The sequence below is a fragment of the Carassius carassius genome, chromosome 47, assembly GCF_963082965.1.
Source record: "Carassius carassius chromosome 47, fCarCar2.1, whole genome shotgun sequence".
NCBI lineage: Eukaryota > Metazoa > Chordata > Actinopteri > Cypriniformes > Cyprinidae > Carassius > Carassius carassius.
In genome coordinates this window covers 13,884,790-13,906,696 of record NC_081801.1, presented here as the reverse complement: position 1 = coordinate 13,906,696, position 21,907 = coordinate 13,884,790, and the positions used below count along the sequence as shown (strand labels likewise).

Here is a 21,907-nt window from a genome sequence, read left to right as displayed (position 1 = left end):
ATGAACATCAGCCAATGAGATTACATTATTCGATTTTGCATTAAGGCCGTCTGTCCACCAAAGCATTTTTATCCAGCTGAAAACACCAGGCACTCTGCATGTGTGAGAAACACAGCACTCGCAGAAGTGTCATGCGCCTTCACTAGAGTTTACGGTACGTCAAATTGTGTATTCATTGAGATTAATTGAAAAAAAAGCACAGAACGCTTGATGTAAAGTGAAACTTTGTGCTTAGTGTTCAGCGAGTGAAAATATATCTATGCTAAACATTACAAAACATAACAACGTTAGCCTCTCACACACATACTGGCAAGTAACATAGACATACAATAGACATTTAGTCGCCCAGAGTAAGATTTAGACACACATTTACTACCTAAACCTCTCTGAGTGATAAATGTCTTTACTTCTGATATTTATTCAATTAGTTATGAATTTTAAAATACAAATTTATTGAAAAAAATATATATATAAATTACTGACTCCAAATAAGGTAGTTGCCATTACCCTGCCCTAGTTTATATAAACGGACTAGTCTCCTGTTTTCTCAAAGCTCTCTTACACATAGAGACACTTTAATGCAATCTTTCCTGCTCTTACAGGCACATGTGAGCCTACTTAAGCCCCCCAAGTCTAATTTTATAGGAAATGTAAAAATCCAGGGTACTTATAGTTAGAAAATCATGATGTGTGCACATCTGTATCATGTTTTTGTTGTTGTTATTATTAGGATTGTTTGGTTTGCACCTGGGATTTTATGTATTTTGGACTCCTGTTGGCTCTAAGCCATCAGTAGCATACAGGGCTATAGAAAGACTAAGGAATAACATTCGGTATATATGTTTGAAAAACTATCACCTACCTTAATGGAATAATGACAAAAAAAATACAATATCGGTCAACCTCTAGTGGCAATCGTGTCATTTGATAACCAGACGTTTTTTTTTTCTTCATTGGTTACCATCAGCATCATATCTTTGAGCATTTATAGTGTTATGCCATTCTGAAACTCTGTAGGGGCTTTGAAATTTGAAGTTAAAACATTACTAAAACTGCATGGTGTGAAATAGCTAACTGGCCGTTGTAATTCCTGTGTGTGAGTGTGTTGGGCCTGTACTAACCATGGATGCGTTTGTTCTTGCTGAATGGTGTGTGGTGCTGGTGTGGGGCTGGATGCTACAGGCATTGGTAAACTCTCCACTGCCGATGGCAAAGCCTTTGCAGATCCAGAGGTGTTACGCCGCTTGACGTCGTCGGTGAGTTGCGCGCTGGATGAGGCTGCTGCCGCCCTCACACGCATGAGGGCCGAAAACACGCTCAACGCCAGCCAGGCCGACAAGTAGGCATCTTTTCTCACATACACGATTTCTCCTCCTCTGTCCACACATTATGATGCAACATTCATGTTTAACTAGCAAGAATTACTTAAAGGCTAAATGCTAAGCACTGTTAAATGTGTTTTAATGATAACAGATTGTCTGAATGTTTAAAGCACATTTGATATATTTTGTAACCTTTGTAATTTAACGCAAGCAGCTGTGGTAGTCTTATTGCTCCAGCATGAGCCTTCAGTTAGAGTAGTTAGCTTAGCTTCGCCTGCACAGTCGCAGTAATTGTAGTAGTCTGGTTATTTTTAGCCGCAGTCTGGCTGAGGCCTGCTCGGACGGCGATGTGAATGCAGTGCGGAAGCTGCTAGATGAGGGGCGCAGCGTCAACGAACACACAGAGGAGGGTGAGAGCCTGCTGTGTCTGGCCTGCTCAGCTGGATACTATGAGCTCGCACAGGTACTGTACAACTCAAACACACTTCCAGTCCTAAATCTGAAGAGCAAAACAACTCCTCACATGTATAAATAAAAAAATAAATTGCTTGTACTTTTGCAAAATATGCTGCTATATCACCTAGCTCTAATCTGCTAAATGTGACTATAGCGAAATATTCAAATATTTACAAGCATTAATACTATTAAAAATAAAAAAATATTGTGAATATCATTATTCTGTAAAGTTGCTTTGAAACTGTATATTGTTAAAAATGCTATACATAAAAATCATTGACTAGTTTATTAAGGCTAGTATCCTTAATATTGATACATTGATACCTCAAATGTAAGGTTTATTTATATATTTTTTTAATAATATATTTATGTATACTAATACATGTATGTATTTGCAGTGTATAAAAAAATAAATACTTGTTTGTTAAAATGTAAGGATCTTTTCCTGATGCTACATCAGTATCTGAAGTATCCTTATTTCCTGACCAATTCTCCCATTTTTGATTGCAGTTGCTTATGGTGCAGCTAGTGGTGAAGAAATTACATGCTTTACCTTTAATTTTGTGTTTAAGTATAAGCATGCACTGTGGTTGTTTAGGAAAAAACATCTGTTGATATGATTTGATTGGATGTAGGTCTTGCTGGCCATGCATGCTAACGTGGAGGACAGAGGGATCAAAGGAGACATCACGCCACTTATGGCTGCTGCAAGCGGTGGTTACGTCGACATCGTCAAACTGCTCCTAGTGCATGGAGCCGATGTTAATGCACAGTCATCAACGGGTATGACAGCTTTTTTATATATATATATATATATATATATTAGTGCTGCAACGACGTCATCGATTATGTCGACTACAAAAATACGTCCCGTGCGTGAAATGCGACGACGCGTCATAACTGTTTAGATCTCGCGTAATGGCATACTGGGAATGGAGAAAGTTGCATTCTATCACAAAAACAGAGACCACTGTTATCAAAAGTATGGGAATACTTTAAACAGAGGCCAAATAAAATGGCCCTTTGTTCCCTTTGCAAAACTGATATGGTGTACCACGGCAGCACAACTGCAATGCACGAGCACCTCAGAGGAAAACATCCTGGTGCTCTCCGGTGTTTCAGTTTAACTGGTTACTGTGTGATCGGCTGACCAACTTCCTGGTTCAGGTCTCTGCTGCAGATGTGATGGAACGACCGCAGCAGATTCGGCGATTCTAAAAGCACAAACTGATGTGATATTATTAAGTGTCTATAAACGCAGACTTGCTCATTGCATGATTCTTGTAAAGATTACAAGTTATTGGTATGATCACCCGTAGCGGCTGAAGTAAGGATAAAATATAAAAAAAAAAAAGTAAGTCTGTGTTGGCGCGGGTTTCGGACACGCGTTGGGGCGTTCACATATCGCGCCTAAAAACGCGCGGAAAGCGCTAGTCCTTCTTTCCAAAGCGCCTGGGTAGTTAAGCCCAATGATTTTCTAGCTGCCGTTGCTAAGCAACCATGACGTGCTCTCTAAATGAAGACGCGGAAATTTCAGCAAAGGATAAATGGATTTGCAGCACTAAAAATCACTTGCAGTAGCTCTGCTACTAAATTTATTTCAAAAAGAGCAATCCATATACAGCTATAATCAGCTGTTCCCTCATCTTAGCTGAGCTTTCAACGTTGTTACGGGAAAGGATGAAGCTGATTGGTTAGTTCTTGTCACATGATCCGCGGTGCGCTTGCGGCATTCTGAAAAGTTGAGATGTTTTTAACTGGATGCGGTGGACTCGCCTGTTTTTCGCATGCGCGTCGCGACCGCGTGGCTTCCATTATAAGCGCGCATACCACGCGCCTACATTGGAAATAACGAACTTGTGAATATGTACACGGCCCCTTAAAAGACAGCGCGCCGCGAGACAACAGTCACAAACCACCGAGCTACCCCGAATCAGCTCCAGATCTCTGGAAACCATGCTAAACCATAGTAGAACCTTGACTACATTTTATGGTTTGTGATGCTAAAGAACATTTCATGACGTCTCAGACAACTGTAAATTTGTGGCTACTGTGGTTTAATTATAAACACTATCGTAAACTCATATTTACCATAGTAAAATAAATTTATTTGCCTCTTTATTTTTGTATACTTTAAGAACTTCAACCACATTGGTTGAAAATGAATAAAGGTTGAAATATTATATTAGAAGTTGTACTTATATTTTTTTGTAAAGTTATCCAAAGGATTCATTAGCTAATCAAAAAAAGAACATTAGATTAATTATTTATTGTAATAAAAATAATCGTTAGAGTAGTCGACTAATCGAAAAAATAATTGTTAGATTAGTCGACAGAAAAAATAATCGTTAGTTGCAGCTCTAATATATATATATATATACACACACAACAATATGCAATGAAAGTGGACTTAAATGGACCAAAAAGAGTAAAGTACATTTTCACCCTAGTGCAAGCCAAACCTTTTGCTTGCAAACACAACTTGCTCATCTATTGTCTTTCCCTTTCTTGCAGGTAACACAGCCTTGACATATGCGTGTGCAGGAGGCTTCCTGGATGTAGTAAAAGTGTTGCTGAAGGAGGGTGCTAACATTGAAGATCACAACGAGAATGGTCACACTCCGCTGATGGAGGCTGCCAGTGCAGGCCACGTGGAGGTCGCTCGTGTGCTTCTGGAGTGCGGTGCTGGAATCAACACACACTCCAATGAGTTTAAGGAGAGCGCACTCACACTTGCCTGCTATAAAGGTGCGTCCCATTGTATCATAGACCAGATAATCAGAATATGGTATTGTTTAATTCCAAAAGGTTTTGACTTCATTAAATAAACGTGATCACTGCATGTGTGCGGGTGTTTTTATATCACTGTATTTCAGAAGGTAACCGACTGTATTTAGAAATTTTTTTGTCATTTTCATTTGATCTTGCATGTAATGCCTGATAAAGCTGCGTTTGTGAGCTCAGCGCTGCTTTACAGCCGTTACGGAGGAAACATCTTATCTCTCTTAAACATAAATCCGCTCTTAAAGTGCCTCCTGCTGGCAGAAAATTAATTTGCATATATATACCGATATTAGGGAGAGAAAAGGCCAATACCGATATATCAGCCAATATTCTTTGTGTATATTATAGTACAGTACCAGTTAAAAATTTAGACATCCATGTTTCCAAACATTTGACTGGTACTATATACAGTATATGCATAGACAGAATATATATACATAAACACATTTTTTGCAATGATCACTCAGATGTGGTGATCAAACACTTATAATGACGTGATATGTAATGGAGGCAGGGCATTTTAACAATAAACTTCAATTCAGTTCCATTCAATTTTATTCTGTTGAAGAACGGATTTGTGCTACTGTCTTCACACACAGGCAAAACTTTATAGAGAAGTGTGACAATAAAAACTATATAGTTTTAGCAAACATTTATTTTACCATGGTAAAATTTTAATTCTGGCTTAAGTAAATTAATATATATTATATATTCTGAACCCCATGTGGATTTACACAAACTGAGAAAGTCAAAAAGTGTTTCTTTGTGCCCTGCTCTCCTCTACCGCTGTAAATAAATACAAAATAAATTCACATCTTGCGCACTATAATGCCCTTTGAATGTAACGCACACATTCCTTTGGAGCTGGAATCATGGAGGAATTTCATGTGATGTCCAATTTTCAGGGCACTTACAGTCGAATAAGATGGTTGAATGCTGCCTAAACAAGAAACCTCCGTACTGAAGGGAAAGTGTTGACTGGTGTCATTATATCGCGAATGCACAGACGGATCTCCACCAAATTCAGGCGATCCCTTCAGCTCAAGGAGCCCCCTCATATGCCACCCTCTGTGCATCGGTAGCCCCCCGGGATCGCTAGATCGGTCGGCGCCGGACCGCGAATTTAACTACCGTAACACCCAAACCCTGGGGGACATCGACGCATTCGAAAGAGAGCCTCTAGATGTACACTTGATATGCGTTCGAAATAGGGCTGGGATAAACGATTATTTTTTAAACGATTAACCTAGCGATTATTTTTTCGGTGCATCGATTAATCTAACGATTAATTTTTTTAGACCGGTTCGATTTCGATTATCTCCCCATTAATTGACTACTAACAATTTATACATGTTGATTTACATATCTGAATAAAAAAAACATGAATTCCTTAACATTGCAATATATGTTTATTGCTCTTAAAATTACAAAATAAAAGACTGACTAAGAATGCATTACTTTGCACTTGTATAGAGATAGCATTCAATAAAACCTTGAAGCCTTGAAAACACATAGCTTACTGAAACAAGCTTACTGAAAAAAAAGTTCTTCTTTCAGAGGAAAATAACAACAACTTGATGTCTAACATTCAATAAAAAAGTTCACCCAAAATACTTGTTTAGAGCAATTGAAAGAATACAGTAACCAATGTAAACTTTAGGGCTTTAAGCTAATACAGAGAGTGCTTTTCCAAAAAATAAAAATTAACAGTGGGAGCCAGCAGCCTGTCATGTAGAAAAAAAAAAATCTCAGAATGCTCCGCCCTTTTTCTATCGTGTCTAATGATTTTGGTTAATATGCAGAGGGAGAGAGAGAGCAAGACAGCGCTCGTGTAGTTTGAAGACTGTGAGTGCGCGAGCGCGCGTGAAACTTGGGTGTTTCGCCCTTTTTCTATCGTGTTTAATGATTTTGATTAATATGCACGAGGGAGAGAGAGAGCAAGAAGCGCTCGTGTTGTTTGAAGACTGTGAGTGCGCGCGCACAGCCGGGGCTCTCTCTCTCGTACGCGCCCTGTCAGGCGCAGCACAGTCATTCTATTCTACATCACTCACCGATCATATAAGGCTTTGACAGCCGCCACAAAAAAAGATCAATGCAGAAAAACCCCTGGATTGGTTATATAACGTTGGACAGAATGTTGATCCGGCCATCGCGTATATTCAGCGCACATAAGGTAAACGTTTTGCAAACGTTTTTTAGAGAAATAAAAACAGGTCGACGAATTGATGCGCATATTTTGCATCGACGTATTTTTTGCGTCGACGTCATCGATGACCTCGACGCGTTGTCCCAGCCCTAGTTCGAAAGGGTTCCTCGAGCTGAAGGAATCTCGCGAATTGGGTGCGGACTCGCCGCTCTGTTATGGAGATATGGCCGTTCAAAGATTCAGTGGTTTTCCATAGACTTAAGTTTTATATCATTTCATCCAGGTCGCCAATAGCAAACAATGGAGCACGCTTTGCTGGACAAACCAAATAATTACACCATTTCAAGCATTTTATCTGTAGTATATGTTCTGTAAAAAAAAAAAAAAAGAAAAAGAAGTTCATATCGGCAGCATATTCGCCGATACCGATATATCGGCGGCGGGCTCATATCGGCCGATAATATATCGGCAAACCGATATATCGGTCGGCCTCTAGTTAATAACGTGATATTGTTGGAACAAAGCTGCAGCACTTGGACAGTTTAGAGGAGCATTATGAATGAAGCTTTCTTGACTACAACATTTCATATATCAGTGTTGTAACGAATAAAAATAGCCTTATAATGTATAGTTATCTGCATTTTTTTTCACCTATTATGTGCACAGTTCATTTTTACACACAAGAATACCGGATACCAGGAAACAAATTTATTCAATATAACTATTATTAATAGTATCCTACAAAATTAAAAAGAAATGAATGTAATTTATTTTGAAAAGATTATTTCTATATAAAATATCAAGATATCAAACTGATTTAAATAAAACAACATGAGATTTAAAACATAATTCAGAAATACCTTAGTTCAATTGCATATACAAGTTTTCATTTAAAGTTTTAACTTTTAACTTTATTTCACATACTTCAAAAAAATCCGTTGATCCTGATAAGTGCTTATTGTCACAGTAAACATATGATGGCTTTCTTCTTCCATGGGGGGTTTTGGCATCACAGCATCTTTGTTTCCAGGAGGAATGTTAAAGAACGCGACACACAAATGTCTCCCAGAAATCCTGTATATTTTAACCAATCCGAGTTAGACCTTAGTTACGGACCTTAGTTTGACTATGATGTGCATGTAAACGTGGTCGTAGAAACTATATGCCAAACTGTATATTATAAAATCAATCAGTTTGGTACATTTTGGGGTGATATTAACTCTATCCTGTCTGATCTTTAGGGCACTTGGACATGGTCCGGTTTCTCTTAGAAGCAGGAGCTGACCAGGAGCACAAGACAGATGAGATGCACACTGCACTCATGGAGGCCTGCATGGTAACACTGTTTTCTATGTACACACATCTGTAGGTTCTTCCTCTGATGTGTGTGCAGGTTGTTTTAGATTTTTTTTCTCGTGGTTGTTTTGTGTAGGATGGGCATGTGGAGGTGGCACGGCTGCTATTGGATAGCGGTGCGCAGGTAAACATGCCTGCTGACTCATTTGAGTCGCCTCTGACGCTGGCTGCTTGCGGGGGCCACGTGGAGCTGGCAGCGCTTCTGATCGAGAGAGGGGCCAACCTGGAAGAGGTGAACGATGAGGGCTACACTCCACTGATGGAGGCAGCTCGTGAGGGCCATGAAGAGATGGTAGCACTGCTCTTGGCACAAGGTACTGGGGTCACCTCAGTTTTGTAGACTTCACCTATAGGGCCTGTTTAAACCTGGGGTTAAGGTGCATTTTTACTGATCCGATTACAAGCAGCCAATGTTTATTAAACGTGAATGGGGTATAAAAAATGTTTAGGCCTATTTTAGCCACTTCCAGAGGTAGTTCAAATTGTATCATACAGCCAAATGCAATTGAGCAGCCACGATGTGATGTGTTTTGAGAAATCATAACCAAAATAATTTCCAATTTTGCTATTTTGTGCCAAAACGAACAGGTTATCCATTCCCACTTATGATTGAGTAGAAAAGTAGAAATGAATGACTAATAAGCCAATAAGTGCTCCTCTGTTGCTGTCTTCTGGTTATAATTGTGGCTTGATGTATTTTTAAGTTTAGTTTCATTTGCCATTTGATGTTTCACAAATGCAACATAAATGGCAGAGCTGATGAATTGGGCAACGCGGTGTTTGTGCCATTGCGACCGCTCACAAAAATTAGTCGCACCGGCAGAAAAAAATGGTTGCAAAATGCGCCCATTTGGTTGCAGTTTGGAGCCCTGTCTAAGTTTTATAACCGCAAGCTTTGTATTTCTGCAGAGTTTTCTTTGTAAGTTAATTTATTGTTCATATGAGTGTTTTTTTTTTTTTTGGTGGTTTAGGTGCAAATATTAACGCTCAGACAGAGGAGACGCAGGAGACGGCGTTGACTCTGGCGTGTTGCGGAGGCTTCCTAGAGGTGGCTGATTTCCTCATCAAAGCTGGGGCGGACATTGAGTTGGGTTGCTCGACCCCCCTCATGGAAGCTGCACAAGAGGGGCATCTGGAGCTGGTCAAATACTTGTTGGCTGCAGGTGAAGACTTGTGTCAGATGTTATTCTTGAAACCACTCCTTTCTATGACACTGTGTTCACACACTACTCTGTGTCTGTTCAGGGGCTAATGTCCACGCCACAACTGCCACGGGTGACACTGCTCTGACATACGCCTGTGAGAACGGACACACAGATGTGGCCGATGTGCTGCTGCAAACAGGGGCTGACCTGGTTTGTGGATATCCCGGTTTACTTTTATTGCCTTTTTATTTATTTTGTGTTTTATGCAATTAAAGCCTTTTTGGAGCTTACTGGTGTCTTTGTTTGTCAGGAACATGAATCAGAAGGGGGCAGGACTCCACTGATGAAAGCAGCCAGAGCAGGACACCTGTGCACTGTGCAGTTTCTTATCAGCAAAGGCAAGTTGCCATGTTCAAAACTTAGGCTGCAACAAACAATATAACTGACAATAAATGTTAATGAAAATTGTCAACAATAAATTTGTCACCTGTTAATTGGGTCTTTGCTATCAGCACAGTGGTACTCAAAATGTCTTGTCTGTGTTGAAAACAGTTGTGCTGCTTAATATTTTTTGTGGAAACATCGATCCATTTTATAAATTCAAAAGAACAGCATTTATTTGAAAATCTAAATCTTTCATAACATTACAAATTGTTTACTGCCACTCTTGATCAATTTAATGTGTGCTTGCTGAATAAAAGTATTAAGTACTTACTGACCCCAACGTTAAGTTGCTGTGGTACATTTGTAGCAATAGCCAAAAAACATTGTATAGGTCAAAATTATCGATTTTTCTTTTATGCCAGAAATCATTAGGATATTGAGTAAAGATCATGCTCCATGAGGATATTTTGTAAATTTCCTACCATAAATATATAAAACCTTAATTTTTGATTAGTAATATCCATTGCTAAGAACTTCATTTGGACAACTTTAAAGGAGATTTTCCCCATTTGTTGTTTTGCATTGAATTTTGAAATATGTTTTCACATTTATGTGTGCAGGTGCTAATGTGAATAGAGCAACAGCCAACAACGATCACACAGTGGTTTCTCTGGCTTGTGCGGGAGGCCACCTGGCTGTGGTAGAGCTGCTGTTGGCCCATGGTGCTGACCCCACCCACAGACTGAAGGTGAGGATTTCAGCCTCCCTGAGAATTACACTCTACAGATGCGAATGGGTGTTATATGGTCATACAGGCTCTGGTCAGTCCTCTGTTAATTAGAGTTTCTCTTCTGCTCACAGGATGGGTCCACGATGCTGATTGAAGCTGCTAAAGGTGGTCACACTAATGTGGTGTCCTACTTGCTAGACTACCCAAACAACATTCTGTCAGTCCCTGCCCCTGACCTGTCCCAGCTCACACCCCCCTCTCATGACACTTCTCAGGTGAGCGGATACGTACACAATTAAGTCACTACAAATTACAAAGCAAATTACCAAATGCTTTGAAAGATCAAAATGTATGCAACATGAATGTTTAATATAATAGTTTGCACTTTTACTTAATAGGTTGTTAATTTTGTTTGACATACAGGCCCCTCGAGTCCCGTTCCAAGCCCTGGCTATGGTGGTGCCCCCCCAGGAGCCAGACAGAGTGCCCTCCACCATCCCCACGCCCCCTCCCGTTACAAGCAAAGGTTTGTTTGTCTAGTAAAGGTATTCAAATCCACTAGATGTGTTGCTTAAGATAACTATAGCCTTGTTTAGATTGTCAGTCCAAATATGATTTGTGTACGTATCCCATGGGAATCCAATCATATTTAGCAAGGTTGAATGGCAAAAAAGGGTTTTACATATCCGTTTCAAGCTATATTCATATGTGGTTCATTATTTTATTCAAATCACATTTCTGGAAGTCTGTTTCAATCTGACTGCTTTGATAAACTGATCAGATTTGGACTGACAGTGTGAACATGGCATTTATGAACTGATGTTGGATCATCAATTCTCTGCTATCAGTTCACAAATGAAGAGTTCACTTAAGGCCTTTCCACACTGAGCACGATCCGAATCGCAGAAGAACGGTGCTTTCACACCAAATGCCAAACAATTGTTTTTGCCTAATTCACGCCTGAACTCTAAGTGGCGCTGACCAACAGTGCATTTTTCTTAAGATATGTATCTTATAAATGTATTTAACATCATCCACTGCTCAATATACGCTCACCTAAAGGATTATTAGGAACATCTGTTCAATTTCTCATTAATGCAATTATCTAATCAACCAATCACATGGCAGTTGCTTCAATGCATTTAGGGGTGTGGTCCTGGTCAAGACAATCTCCTGAACTCCAAACTGAATGTCAGAATGGGAAAAAAAGGTGATTTAAGCAATTTTGAGCGTGTTGAGGTTGATTGGTGCCAGACGGGCCGGTCTGAGTATTTCACAATCTGCTCAGTTACTAGGATTTTCACACACAACCATTTCTAGGGTTTACAAAGAATGGTGCGAAAAGGGAAAAACATCCATTTCGTCCTGTGGACGAAAATGCCTTGTTGATGCTAGAGGTCAGAGAAGAATGGGCAGACTGATTCAAGCTGATAGAAGAGCAACTTTGTGTGAAATAACCACTCGCTACAACCGAGGTATGCAGCAAAGCATTTGTGAAGCCACAACATGCACAACCTTGAGGCGGATGGGCTACAACAGCAGAAGACCCCACCGGATACCACTCATCTCCATTACAAATAGGAAAAAGAGGTTACAATTTGCACAAGCTCACCAAAATTGGACAGTTGAAGACTGGAAAAATGTTGCCTGGTCTGATGAGTCTCGATTTCTGTTGAGACATTCAGATGGTAGAGTCAGAATTTGGCGTAAACCGAATGAGAACATGGACCCATCATGCCATTGTGTTACCACTGTGCAGGCTGGGGGTGGTGGTGTAATGGTGTGGGGGATGTTTTCTTGGCACACTTTAGGCCCCTTAGTGCCAATTGGGCATCGTTGAAATGCCACGGCCTACCTGAGCATTGTTTCTGACCATGTCCATCCCTTTATGAACACCATGTACCCATCCTCTGATGGCTACTTCCAGCAGGATAATGCACCATGTCACAAAGCTCGAATAATTTCAAAGTGGTTTCTTGAACATGACAATGAGTTCACTGTACTAAAATGGCCCCACAGTCACCAGATCTCAATGCAATAGAGCATCTTTGGGATGTGGTGGAACGGGAGCTTCGTGCCCTGGACGTGCATCCCACAAATCTCCATCAACTGCAAGATGCTATCCTATCAATATGGGCCAACATTTCTAAAGAATGCTTTCAGCACCTTGTTGAATCAATGCCACATAGAATTACGGCAGTTCTGAAGGAGAAAGGGGGTCAAACACAGTATTAGTATGGTGTTCCTAATAATCCTTTAGGTGAGTGTACATCATCAAATTAAGATAAACAAGGTTCTGCACTAGAAACAAACTATCTATAATGCTTGCAAGAATAGGCAACATCCTAAAATATAACTAAGTACAATTATAATCCAGCTGCACTTGAAAATGTATGTAATTTTAAATGTATTTGCTTTCCCACTTTAAACCATCATCGCGTGCTTGTAATACCTTTGAGTATTGAAATGCCTTGGGCAGCAGAGAAACACATTCAGTTGATCAGAATGACTAGACACTGTTGATGAGTTGCACCCATGCATGAATTGTGGGGTTCTTGGGTTTGAGCATTTGTTTGTTTTTTCTCTTAGGTGCGTCCAAGCAGAGGCTGAGCTCTCTTCAAAACAACTCCGTAGTCTCAGGTGGCCTAGACGCCGATCTGCTGCCGCCCTTCCACCCATACCAGCCTCTGGAATGCATCGTCGAGGAGACGGAGGGCAAGCTCAACGAGCTGGGCCAGCGCATCAGTGCCATTGAGAAGGCCCAGATGCATTCGCTCGAGCTCATCCAGGGTGAGCCACTCACCAAAGACAAAATCGAGGAGTTAAAGAAGAGTCGGGAGGAGCAGGTGCAGAAGAAGAAGAAGATCTTGAAGGAGCTGCAGAAGGTGGAGCGGCAGTTGCAGCTGAAGACGCAGCAGCAGTTCACCAAAGAATACATGGAGACCAAGGGGCTCAAGGAGGAGCTGGGCCAGGCGACAGGGGTGGAAATGCCCGGCATCCCCCTGCCCCTGCGGGCCACACAGCTGGGCTCTGACAATGAGTGCGAGGTTAATCGCAGAGAGGAGGACCACAGGCCCACCCCTACCAATGAGGAGTACGAGGATGACGAAGATGAGGAGGAGGATGATGAAGAAAATATCGACTGTGCCAAGCTGCCACAGGTGGACACCATTCTGTACAGAGAGGCAACACAACTACCACCACCACCTCCGCCTCAGAACCTGGTCCTCCAGAGTCCTCCTCTTCAGACCAGCTTTGTTCCCATCCAGCCTCTCACCCCGCAGCAGTCCACAGACTTCAGTAACGCAGACTACCTGGGAAGCAGCAGTCCAGACCTGCAGAGGGTGCTGCTGGGTCAGCAGCTGACGGGGTTGGGGCCAGGGCTTCTCGCACAGGCACCCGACGGACTCATGGTCGCCACGCCCGCACAGACGCTCACAGATACGCTTGATGACATCATGGCGGGTGAGCTCACTGTGACTGTCTTTGTCTTTGTTTCCTTTCAGGATGTCAACTAATGATAAGAAATTGAATAACTGCATTACCGTTGGGAGTTAGATCGGTCTTTTGGCTTTTAGCACACATTATGCCAAAATGTATGCCTGATTGACAATATTTATGTTAGTTTGCTCCCAAAAGTTGTGTATATCTACACGTGTAAAATGTATAGGCTCTCTCTCTGCACAAATGGGGGTATATGTGTACAAATATGGCCAATCAAAGCAAATTTTCCTACTCAAAATTCTCTAGAATAGAAATATCCCTCCCCCAATTATCTAGCAACGACTAGCAATAGCAAATAATGATTTATAACTGATGATCAATTTTTTTTTTTTATGGGAAATTCTGCAGTACAGGTGAAAGGAAACTTCTAATTGAGCCAATTAGCTAAAATCTCTTTTGCACATAAAATGACTAAATGAAAACTGTAAATATAAAAATAAAAGCGATTCCAAATATGTAGAAGTACTTAAATAGTAAATTATACTAAAATGACACTGGTCTGACTCTTATCTTTGCAGCTGTAAACAACAGAGTACCTGTGGTAAACACTACAACTTCGCCCTCCCCTCAGCCCTCCGCACAGACCCCCATCAACACAGTCTCCCCATCCTCCATGCTCCCTCTGTACCCCTCAGTGGACATTGACGCGCATGTAAGACCATCTTCTCTGCATTTAACACACATGCAGCAAAATAACTGCTGAGGAAAAGCAGTTTGTTCATATTTGTTTTCAAGCAAGTTAAGTATCTATTTTCCCTTCAGACTGAGAGCAATCATGACACGGCACTGACTCTGGCCTGTGCTGGTGGCCACGAAGAGCTCGTCTCAGTGCTCATTGCACGTGGGGCTAAAATCGAGCACAGAGACAAGAAGGGTAAGAGGCTCCATCATTTATTCCGTGAAGTTGTATCCGCATAGTACATTTATAGAGATGTTGAGTGTCGCTCTATGTGTCTGTACACAGGGTTCACTCCCTTAATCCTAGCTGCCACTGCGGGCCATGTGGGTGTGGTGGAGATCCTACTGGACAAGGGAGGGGACATTGAAGCTCAGTCTGAGAGGACCAAAGACACCCCTCTGTCCCTCGCCTGCTCGGGTGGTAGACAAGAGGTACCCCTAACATTTTAACTCTGCCTCTTAAACCATCCAAAATGCACCAAAGACTTGGAAGTACATTTCTTTTATCTCCATCTTTGCAGGTGGTGGAGCTGTTGTTGCTCCGTGGGGCTAATAAGGAGCACCGTAACGTTTCTGACTACACCCCGCTCAGCCTGGCGGCCTCTGGGGGCTACGTCAACATCATCAAGATCCTTCTGAATGCTGGTGCTGAGATCAACTCTAGGTCAGTACATCTGTTCCCATTGATTTGATCAGTTGTCTTAAGACTTATGTCAAGACTGTTTTTTTTTACAGTATAAACTTATATCTCTTTCAGGACTGGCAGTAAGCTAGGCATTTCCCCGCTCATGTTGGCAGCTATGAACGGTCACGTGCCTGCAGTGAAGCTGTTGTTAGACATGGGCTCGGACATCAATGCACAGATCGAGACCAATCGTAACACAGCGCTGACCTTGGCCTGCTTCCAAGGCCGAGCAGAAGTTGTCAGCTTGCTTCTGGACCGGAAGGCAAACGTGGAACACCGCGCTAAGGTCTGTGCTCACCTTTCCACGTGTTGTTACTTGGGCAGTGTGGCCCTTGTGTAGGGCTGCACAATACGTGTAAAAATGCATGAATGTGTGTAAAAATGCATTTAAAAATTGTAAATGCTCTTCTGTTGTTCTTTTGCCATAAAATTCCAAAAGAAAATTAAAAAATGAAAAACTAGCACATTAAGTTTTTGCAGAATGTTTGTTTATAACCTTAATATGAATTAAAATTTTAATTTGACTTTTCCTTACACTAGACTGGCCTCACCCCACTCATGGAGGCTGCGTCTGGTGGTTATGCTGAAGTGGGCCGTGTGCTGTTGGATAAAGGGGCGGATGTCAATGCCCCTCCAGTTCCCTCCTCTCGTGACACTGCCCTCACTATTGCTGCAGACAAGGGTCACTACAAGTTCTGTGAGCTTCTCATTAGCAGGTATGTCTTTGTAACACTGGTAGTGTACAGTACCACTCAGTCCTCTACCCAAAATGTAGCATCTCATGCTCCTGTTTCTGGTCTGTTAATGTAGAGGGGCTCACATTGACGTGCGAAATAAGAAGGGGAACACCCCTTTGTGGCTTGCTGCTAACGGTGGCCACTTTGATGTGGTGCAGCTGTTGGTGCAGGCTGGAGCCGATGTGGATGCAGCAGACAACCGCAAAATAACCCCCCTCATGGCAGCATTTCGCAAGGTGAGCAGTTTGTCATGCTGTCTAGTGTTGTCAAAAGACCCGGTACTTCGGTACCAAGTCGGTACTAAAATTTTTTAAATGTGATGGTACCAGGTTTCTTTAAGTACCGGTAGTACCGAGGTCCCGTTCAAACCCGGTTCAGTGCTATGATTTCCGCGAAGCAGAAAACGAGGACGGAATCTTAAAATCAAGTCATGAAAATGAAACTTACATTTTAATATGGACAGTCATGGAATTTGTCCAAGTTAGCATAAATTAATCAAATCAAATCTCCATATGGACCAGTATCTGTAAATGTTAAGCCGCAAAAGTTGTTTGAAATATGAATCTGTGTTCTGCAGTGAATTAATGAATGGCAGAGACGTGCGGGTTTGTTTACTACATAGACTGAAGCACATGATGCTTGCATTAATTTCAGCATCTGAGCTTCAGAGTTCTCTCTCCATCAAGCGATCTGAACTTTTCAGTTCATCTCAATGGACGCACAGCGCACCTGTATTTGATGCTCTGTAAACTCTTTGTGAAGGCGCATGACTCACCGTTGCTTTACTGATAGCGCTGTTTCTCACACATGCAAAGAGAGAGAGAGCAAGAGTCTTACCACGCTGAATCGACACGCTATATGTAAACTATTCTTTGTTGTCTTCTCCTGTCAAAATAATGGAGTTCATTTAGAATTATTCATATTCATTTTCGAACAAGCAGAAGACATACCGGTTTCTCCGGTAGTGGGCGGAGCTAATGCGCAAATGCCAATTTCATTGGCTGGCGCTGATCTAGTACCGTCCCTGTTTTGATTTCAGCAAATCAGTTTGACCGAACTCAGACAACGTGATTTAATATTCATGAACCCAGCAGCTCATCAATTCATAGTGCATTGTATATACATTAGTATGGTAGTAGAATTAGTAGTAGTATTATCTTTTAATAATAATTAATATGATCTATTACTATTTTTTTTACAGAAACCCTCAATGACCAAAAATATCTTAAGCATCACCACCAGTCTTAAGTTCAGTAAAAATGACAAATATGCATTCATTAGGCCTAAAAGTTAATTTTTACATAAAGGCATTGTGCTAGAAATATTACTATTTAGTAAAATGTATGTGATACTGCTACTACTGTTGAAATTTTTTATAAAACTTTATTTTTTAAAGAAATAAATCACAATATTTCTTCCATGTTTTAATTTTAATAGCAAATCCCCTTTATTTACCAAAAATAAATGTGTTTAAATTTCATAAATTAAGACAAATTAAATTTGGGTGAAACTTGTTTACTGTTTTTCATAATTATATAACTTGTAGAAAAACTTTAAACACAATTGTAAATAAGTATAAAGAATGGCATTGGTTTTATTTTTAGTGCTAAAAAGTTTTTTTTTTTTAATTACCATATTTTTGTGTTTTGCTTTGGTACCGAAATTGGTACCGAGAACCGTGGATTTTCACTGGTATCGGTACCGAATACTGAAATTTTGGTACCGTGACAACACTAATGCTGTCCATAGGACTGATGAACATCTTGGCTTATGACTAATTGTCAATGCTATCCTTTTGTAGAAAAATAATGGATGATAATTTTTTGTAAAGCATGCCAGCCTGAAATATATCCTTTTTAGGGTCACGTAAAAGTGGTGCAGTACCTGGTGAAGGAAGTCAACCAGTTCCCATCTGACATTGAGTGCATGAGATACATTGCAACTATTGCAGACAAGGTATAAAAGACAAAAAACACAGCCCTATATACCCATAGAGGACTATTTGCATGATTGACAGAAGTCTTGAATTTACATTGTATCTCTGCAGGAACTGCTGAAGAAGTGTCATCAGTGCATGGAGACCATTGTCAAAGCCAAAGATCAGCAGGCGGCTGAGGCGAACAAGAACGCCAGCATTCTACTTAAGGAACTTGATCTGGAGAAGGTTAGTTTCTTCAGATGACCAGTTAGTCTAATTATTGAGCTAACTAACTGAGGATTTTTATATTAGTCACAAAATTATGCAGCATGATGTATCATGGTGAATTAAGTTCTTCTCAAATTATGTCATAGTCTCGTGAAGAAAGTAAAAAGCAGGCTCTGGCTGCAAAGCGAGAGAAGAGAAAGGAGAAGCGCAAGAAAAAGAAGGAAGAGCAGAAGAGGAAGTTGGAGGAAGAGGAGGCTAAAGTGAAAGAGGTTTTCTGTGAGATGCAGGATCAAAAAGATGACTCTGCAGAAGGTGAGGAACACCTTGTCTGTTTATAACCAGATTTCACAGACAATGCCTACCTTCAGCTTCAGTTTGCTTTTTTTTTATAATCAATATGCTATTTTCTAAAAAAAAAAAAAACCTTCACTGAACCTTATTTCCTATCCTATAATTGTAGTTAGCTTTGTGATTTGTTACTTTTGATATGGAACAAAATTAACTAAATAAGAAAAGTCAGACTTTGTCACAATTTAAACAACAAATGGCATTCTGGCACTCTGTAATGTTGCTAACAGATTGTTTTAGCGGCTTCAGTTCAAGTGAACAACTGTAAAGTTTCTGTAAACCATTTCTGTTCTGGATTTTGATGCATTGTTAACCTTTTGTCATTGTTGTTTTTCCCCTTTCAGAAGTGGAGGTTCCCATTGAGCCCCCAAGTGCTACCACCACCACAACTATCGGCATCTCCGCCACCTCCACAACCTTCACTAACACATTTGGCAAAAAGCGAGCCAGTGTGGCCACCACACCAAGCACCAATCGCAAAAAGAACAAGACAAAGGATTCACCTACCGAACCGATAATTCTTCAGGACCCACAGGTGGCGTTGGCGCAGCAGAAAGCTGACAAAAATAAGATCCATGGAGAACCTCGAGGGGGTGGGGCACCGGGAGGCACCAGTGACTCAAATCTAGATAGCACCGACTGCAACAGTGAGAGCAGCAGCGGCAGTAAGAGTCAGGAGCTCCCTGATCTGTCTTCATCGTTGTCCTCTTCTGCCCCTTTGGTCCTTGCATGCTCTAACCAGCTGCATGTCGTAAGTGAGAAGAGACAGGGGCCATCACTGCTGGGCTCTCGTGAGGAGAAGGTCATAGTGTCCATCTCCAAACCACACCATAAGTAAGTGTTGATGTACTCCTGATTGCTGCTACTGCACATAAATTGCAAAGAGAAGTCTTTCTTGTGGTTTGACAAGATCCATTTTTGCAAAAAAAAAAAAAGTAAAATGTTTTTAGGAAGATGTTTCTTTTCACATTAACAGATATCATGAGATCAACAGTGACTTGCCCCCCAGTTCCCTGCCCCCTTCGTTCAAGACCATTTCACTACCAGTCACCTCGCCCAACAGTAAGATGAATTTCACTAGTCCAAAGAGGGGCCAGAAGAGAGAAGAGGGGTGGAAAGAGGTGGTTCGGAGGTGAGGGGCACTTTTTTTAATGTTGCAATCTAAAAGTGACAGGATAAAAAACATTTACAGTGAAGCAAGGACATAAGCCATGTCTAAGGATCCGAATATCTTAGAAACTTAAGGATAAGCTCTCTAGATGTACTAAAAACCTAAAAATGTGCAATAGAATTGAAAGGTGCTTGCAAACACTGGTATAATGTGTTGCAATGTTTCACTTGGGCAAAAATCTAGCTTTTGTCATTTCTCCCTTAGATCCAAGAAGCTCTCTGTCCCTGCCTCTGTGGTGTCTCGGATTATGGGTAGAGGTGGCTGCAACATTACAGCCATCCAAGACGTTACAGGTGCACACATCGACGTGGACAAACAGAAGGACAAAAATGGAGAGAGAATGATTACAATCAGGTAAAAATCATTCAGATAATTTTTAGGACACTAGCAACTGACTGATTCTCTTTGCTGGAATTTCTTACATATGTTTCATCTCTTGGTTTGCAGAGGTGGCACTGAGTCAACACGGCATGCAGTGCAGCTAATCAACGCGCTGATCCAGGACCCAGCCAAAGAGCTAGAGGACCTGATCCCTCGTAACCACATCCGGCTGCCTGGTGCCAACACCAGAATCAGCGCCACCTACACAACCTCCACTGGGGCCACAAGCACTACTGCGGCCAGTTCAAAAGGCCTGCCACCTGTAGTGCCCTCCTCCAGTGTGTCTTTCCAATCCTCCACCAACTTCACAGCTCAGCAGGCTGGCAAATTGGGCAAGGGTATGGCACCGGGCGTCAGGCCCCCCTTCGTTTCTTTGCCACCACTTGCATATGCTCATCCTCAGCTGGCCCTTCTAGCAGCCCAGACTATGAACCAGATCCGCCACCCTCGATTACCCATGGCGCAGTTTGGTGGCACTTTCTCATCCTCTCCCAACACTTGGGGTCCTTTCCCTGTTCGTCCTGTGAGCCCTGGTAGTGCTAACAGCTCACCCAAACACAGCGGTAATTCTGTTCCACGTCCCGCCAGCTCTGCTCCGGGCCACACTGAGCATCCCGCTGCTTTCATGTCCAGCACCTCGACTCCCACTGCCTTCACCACTTCTCCCACCAGTACCGCACCCGCCAACAACCACACGCCTTCCTCTGTCAGGAAGCAGCTCTTCTCGACTGATCCTAAGTCTGGGGCTGGAGTTACTGTTGCCTCTACCGGCAACAGTGCTCCCTCGGCACAAGTTGCTCCCTCTCCCATTAGCTGTGCTCCCACAACCCCTACGACCCCTCCACCTCCATCTGCACCCAGTGCTCCACCTCCACAGCATCCCCCTGCCCACAAACCAGAGCCAGCCAGCCTTAGCACCCCTGTTAAAGAGAAGACAGTCACAGAGCTCGCCACACCTGCTGCAGTAGCTCCATCTGATGGGCCCAGCCCCTCTGCTCCCTTGCACCTCACCTCGTCTCCCTCTGGCCCCTCGATGCTGCCTGTACAGCCCGAGAGCCGGCAGCCACTTCCGTCACACTTTCCCTCCAGCACAGAACCCAGTTCCTCTTCCTCATCACAGCCAGGCTCATCTCACCTCATCACACGCCTGCCACCTCCAACCTGCAGCAGCACAGTCACTAATACCAGCAGCGCCTTACCTCATTACTCCACCCCCAACGTACCCGGTGTGTCCCCACGCATGCAGCCTCCGGCACCCTACTACACCATGACTCCAGAGCAGCAGTCTGTGTTTGTGCCTCCGGGAGCCTCACAGGAACTCCTCAAACAGCAACAGCCTCCACCTCAGCCCAGCCTGGTTCCGGCAGGCATGCCCCCTCCCTCTCATCCAATGTCCTCCACTATGGGCATGATAAATGGCTCTCAAATGCACCTGCACAGTGGAAAAGCGCAATTGCCCCCTAACTTTGGCCCTGCGGCTATCTTCAATCACTTCAGCAGCATCTTTGACAGCAACCAGGTTGGCAACAACCAGGTTTGGGGTGCCTGCCATCTACCTGCATGTACCCCTCCGGAGCAGTCCTACAGTGCCCCACCTAACGCCTACATAAGTGGAATGGGGCAGATTGAAAGTGTAATACCTCCTCCCGATGGCTCAAAAGCTCCCGGGTATCGCTGTTCCTCTCAGCGAATTGTCTCCAGTCCCATTGGTGAGTGCAGTCTTGACCTTAAGTGTGTCATGTCTTGCTCCTGGTGGGCCACCTTCATGCATCATCCTGCTTCAACACACCTGTCTGAAAATTTCTAGGGCTGAAGACCTTGATTAGCTGGTTCAGGTGTGTTTAATTAGGGTTGGAGCTAAACTGTGTAGGAACGTGGCCCTTCAAGACAAGGATTGGACACCCCTGCTTTAAATAACATGTACTATTGCTGCT

At 42.4% G+C, this 21,907-nt stretch overlaps 1 protein-coding gene across 4 annotated transcripts in view; it reads left to right on the top strand.

Annotated features, from left to right (window-relative positions):
- Positions 1 to 21,907, top strand: part of LOC132130347 (ankyrin repeat and KH domain-containing protein 1-like) — a 59,896-nt gene that overhangs the window by 36,126 nt on the left and 1,863 nt on the right. Inside the window, exons 3-29 of one of the 4 annotated variants that reach the window (XM_059542038.1) lie at positions 1,216 to 1,339; positions 1,638 to 1,785; positions 2,414 to 2,561; positions 4,293 to 4,526; positions 7,950 to 8,044; positions 8,141 to 8,378; positions 9,036 to 9,227; positions 9,310 to 9,419; positions 9,520 to 9,607; positions 10,214 to 10,341; positions 10,455 to 10,598; positions 10,747 to 10,849; positions 12,913 to 13,788; positions 14,346 to 14,479; positions 14,590 to 14,701; positions 14,792 to 14,937; positions 15,027 to 15,169; positions 15,263 to 15,476; positions 15,731 to 15,906; positions 16,001 to 16,163; positions 17,788 to 17,883; positions 17,975 to 18,091; positions 18,220 to 18,385; positions 18,766 to 19,255; positions 19,398 to 19,553; positions 19,797 to 19,946; positions 20,040 to 21,682. In XM_059542038.1, the coding sequence (XP_059398021.1) occupies positions 1,216 to 1,339; positions 1,638 to 1,785; positions 2,414 to 2,561; positions 4,293 to 4,526; positions 7,950 to 8,044; positions 8,141 to 8,378; positions 9,036 to 9,227; positions 9,310 to 9,419; positions 9,520 to 9,607; positions 10,214 to 10,341; positions 10,455 to 10,598; positions 10,747 to 10,849; positions 12,913 to 13,788; positions 14,346 to 14,479; positions 14,590 to 14,701; positions 14,792 to 14,937; positions 15,027 to 15,169; positions 15,263 to 15,476; positions 15,731 to 15,906; positions 16,001 to 16,163; positions 17,788 to 17,883; positions 17,975 to 18,091; positions 18,220 to 18,385; positions 18,766 to 19,255; positions 19,398 to 19,553; positions 19,797 to 19,946; positions 20,040 to 21,682 (6,534 nt within the window). Of the gene's footprint in view, positions 1 to 1,182; positions 1,340 to 1,622; positions 1,786 to 2,413; positions 2,562 to 4,292; positions 4,527 to 7,949; positions 8,045 to 8,140; positions 8,379 to 9,035; positions 9,228 to 9,309; positions 9,420 to 9,519; positions 9,608 to 10,213; positions 10,342 to 10,454; positions 10,599 to 10,746; positions 10,850 to 12,912; positions 13,789 to 14,345; positions 14,480 to 14,589; positions 14,702 to 14,791; positions 14,938 to 15,026; positions 15,170 to 15,262; positions 15,477 to 15,730; positions 15,907 to 16,000; positions 16,164 to 17,787; positions 17,884 to 17,974; positions 18,092 to 18,219; positions 18,386 to 18,765; positions 19,256 to 19,397; positions 19,554 to 19,796; positions 19,947 to 20,039; positions 21,683 to 21,907 lie in introns of all 4 variants that reach the window. The other 3 variants (XM_059542037.1, XM_059542036.1, XM_059542035.1) reach the window with 3 other exon arrangements.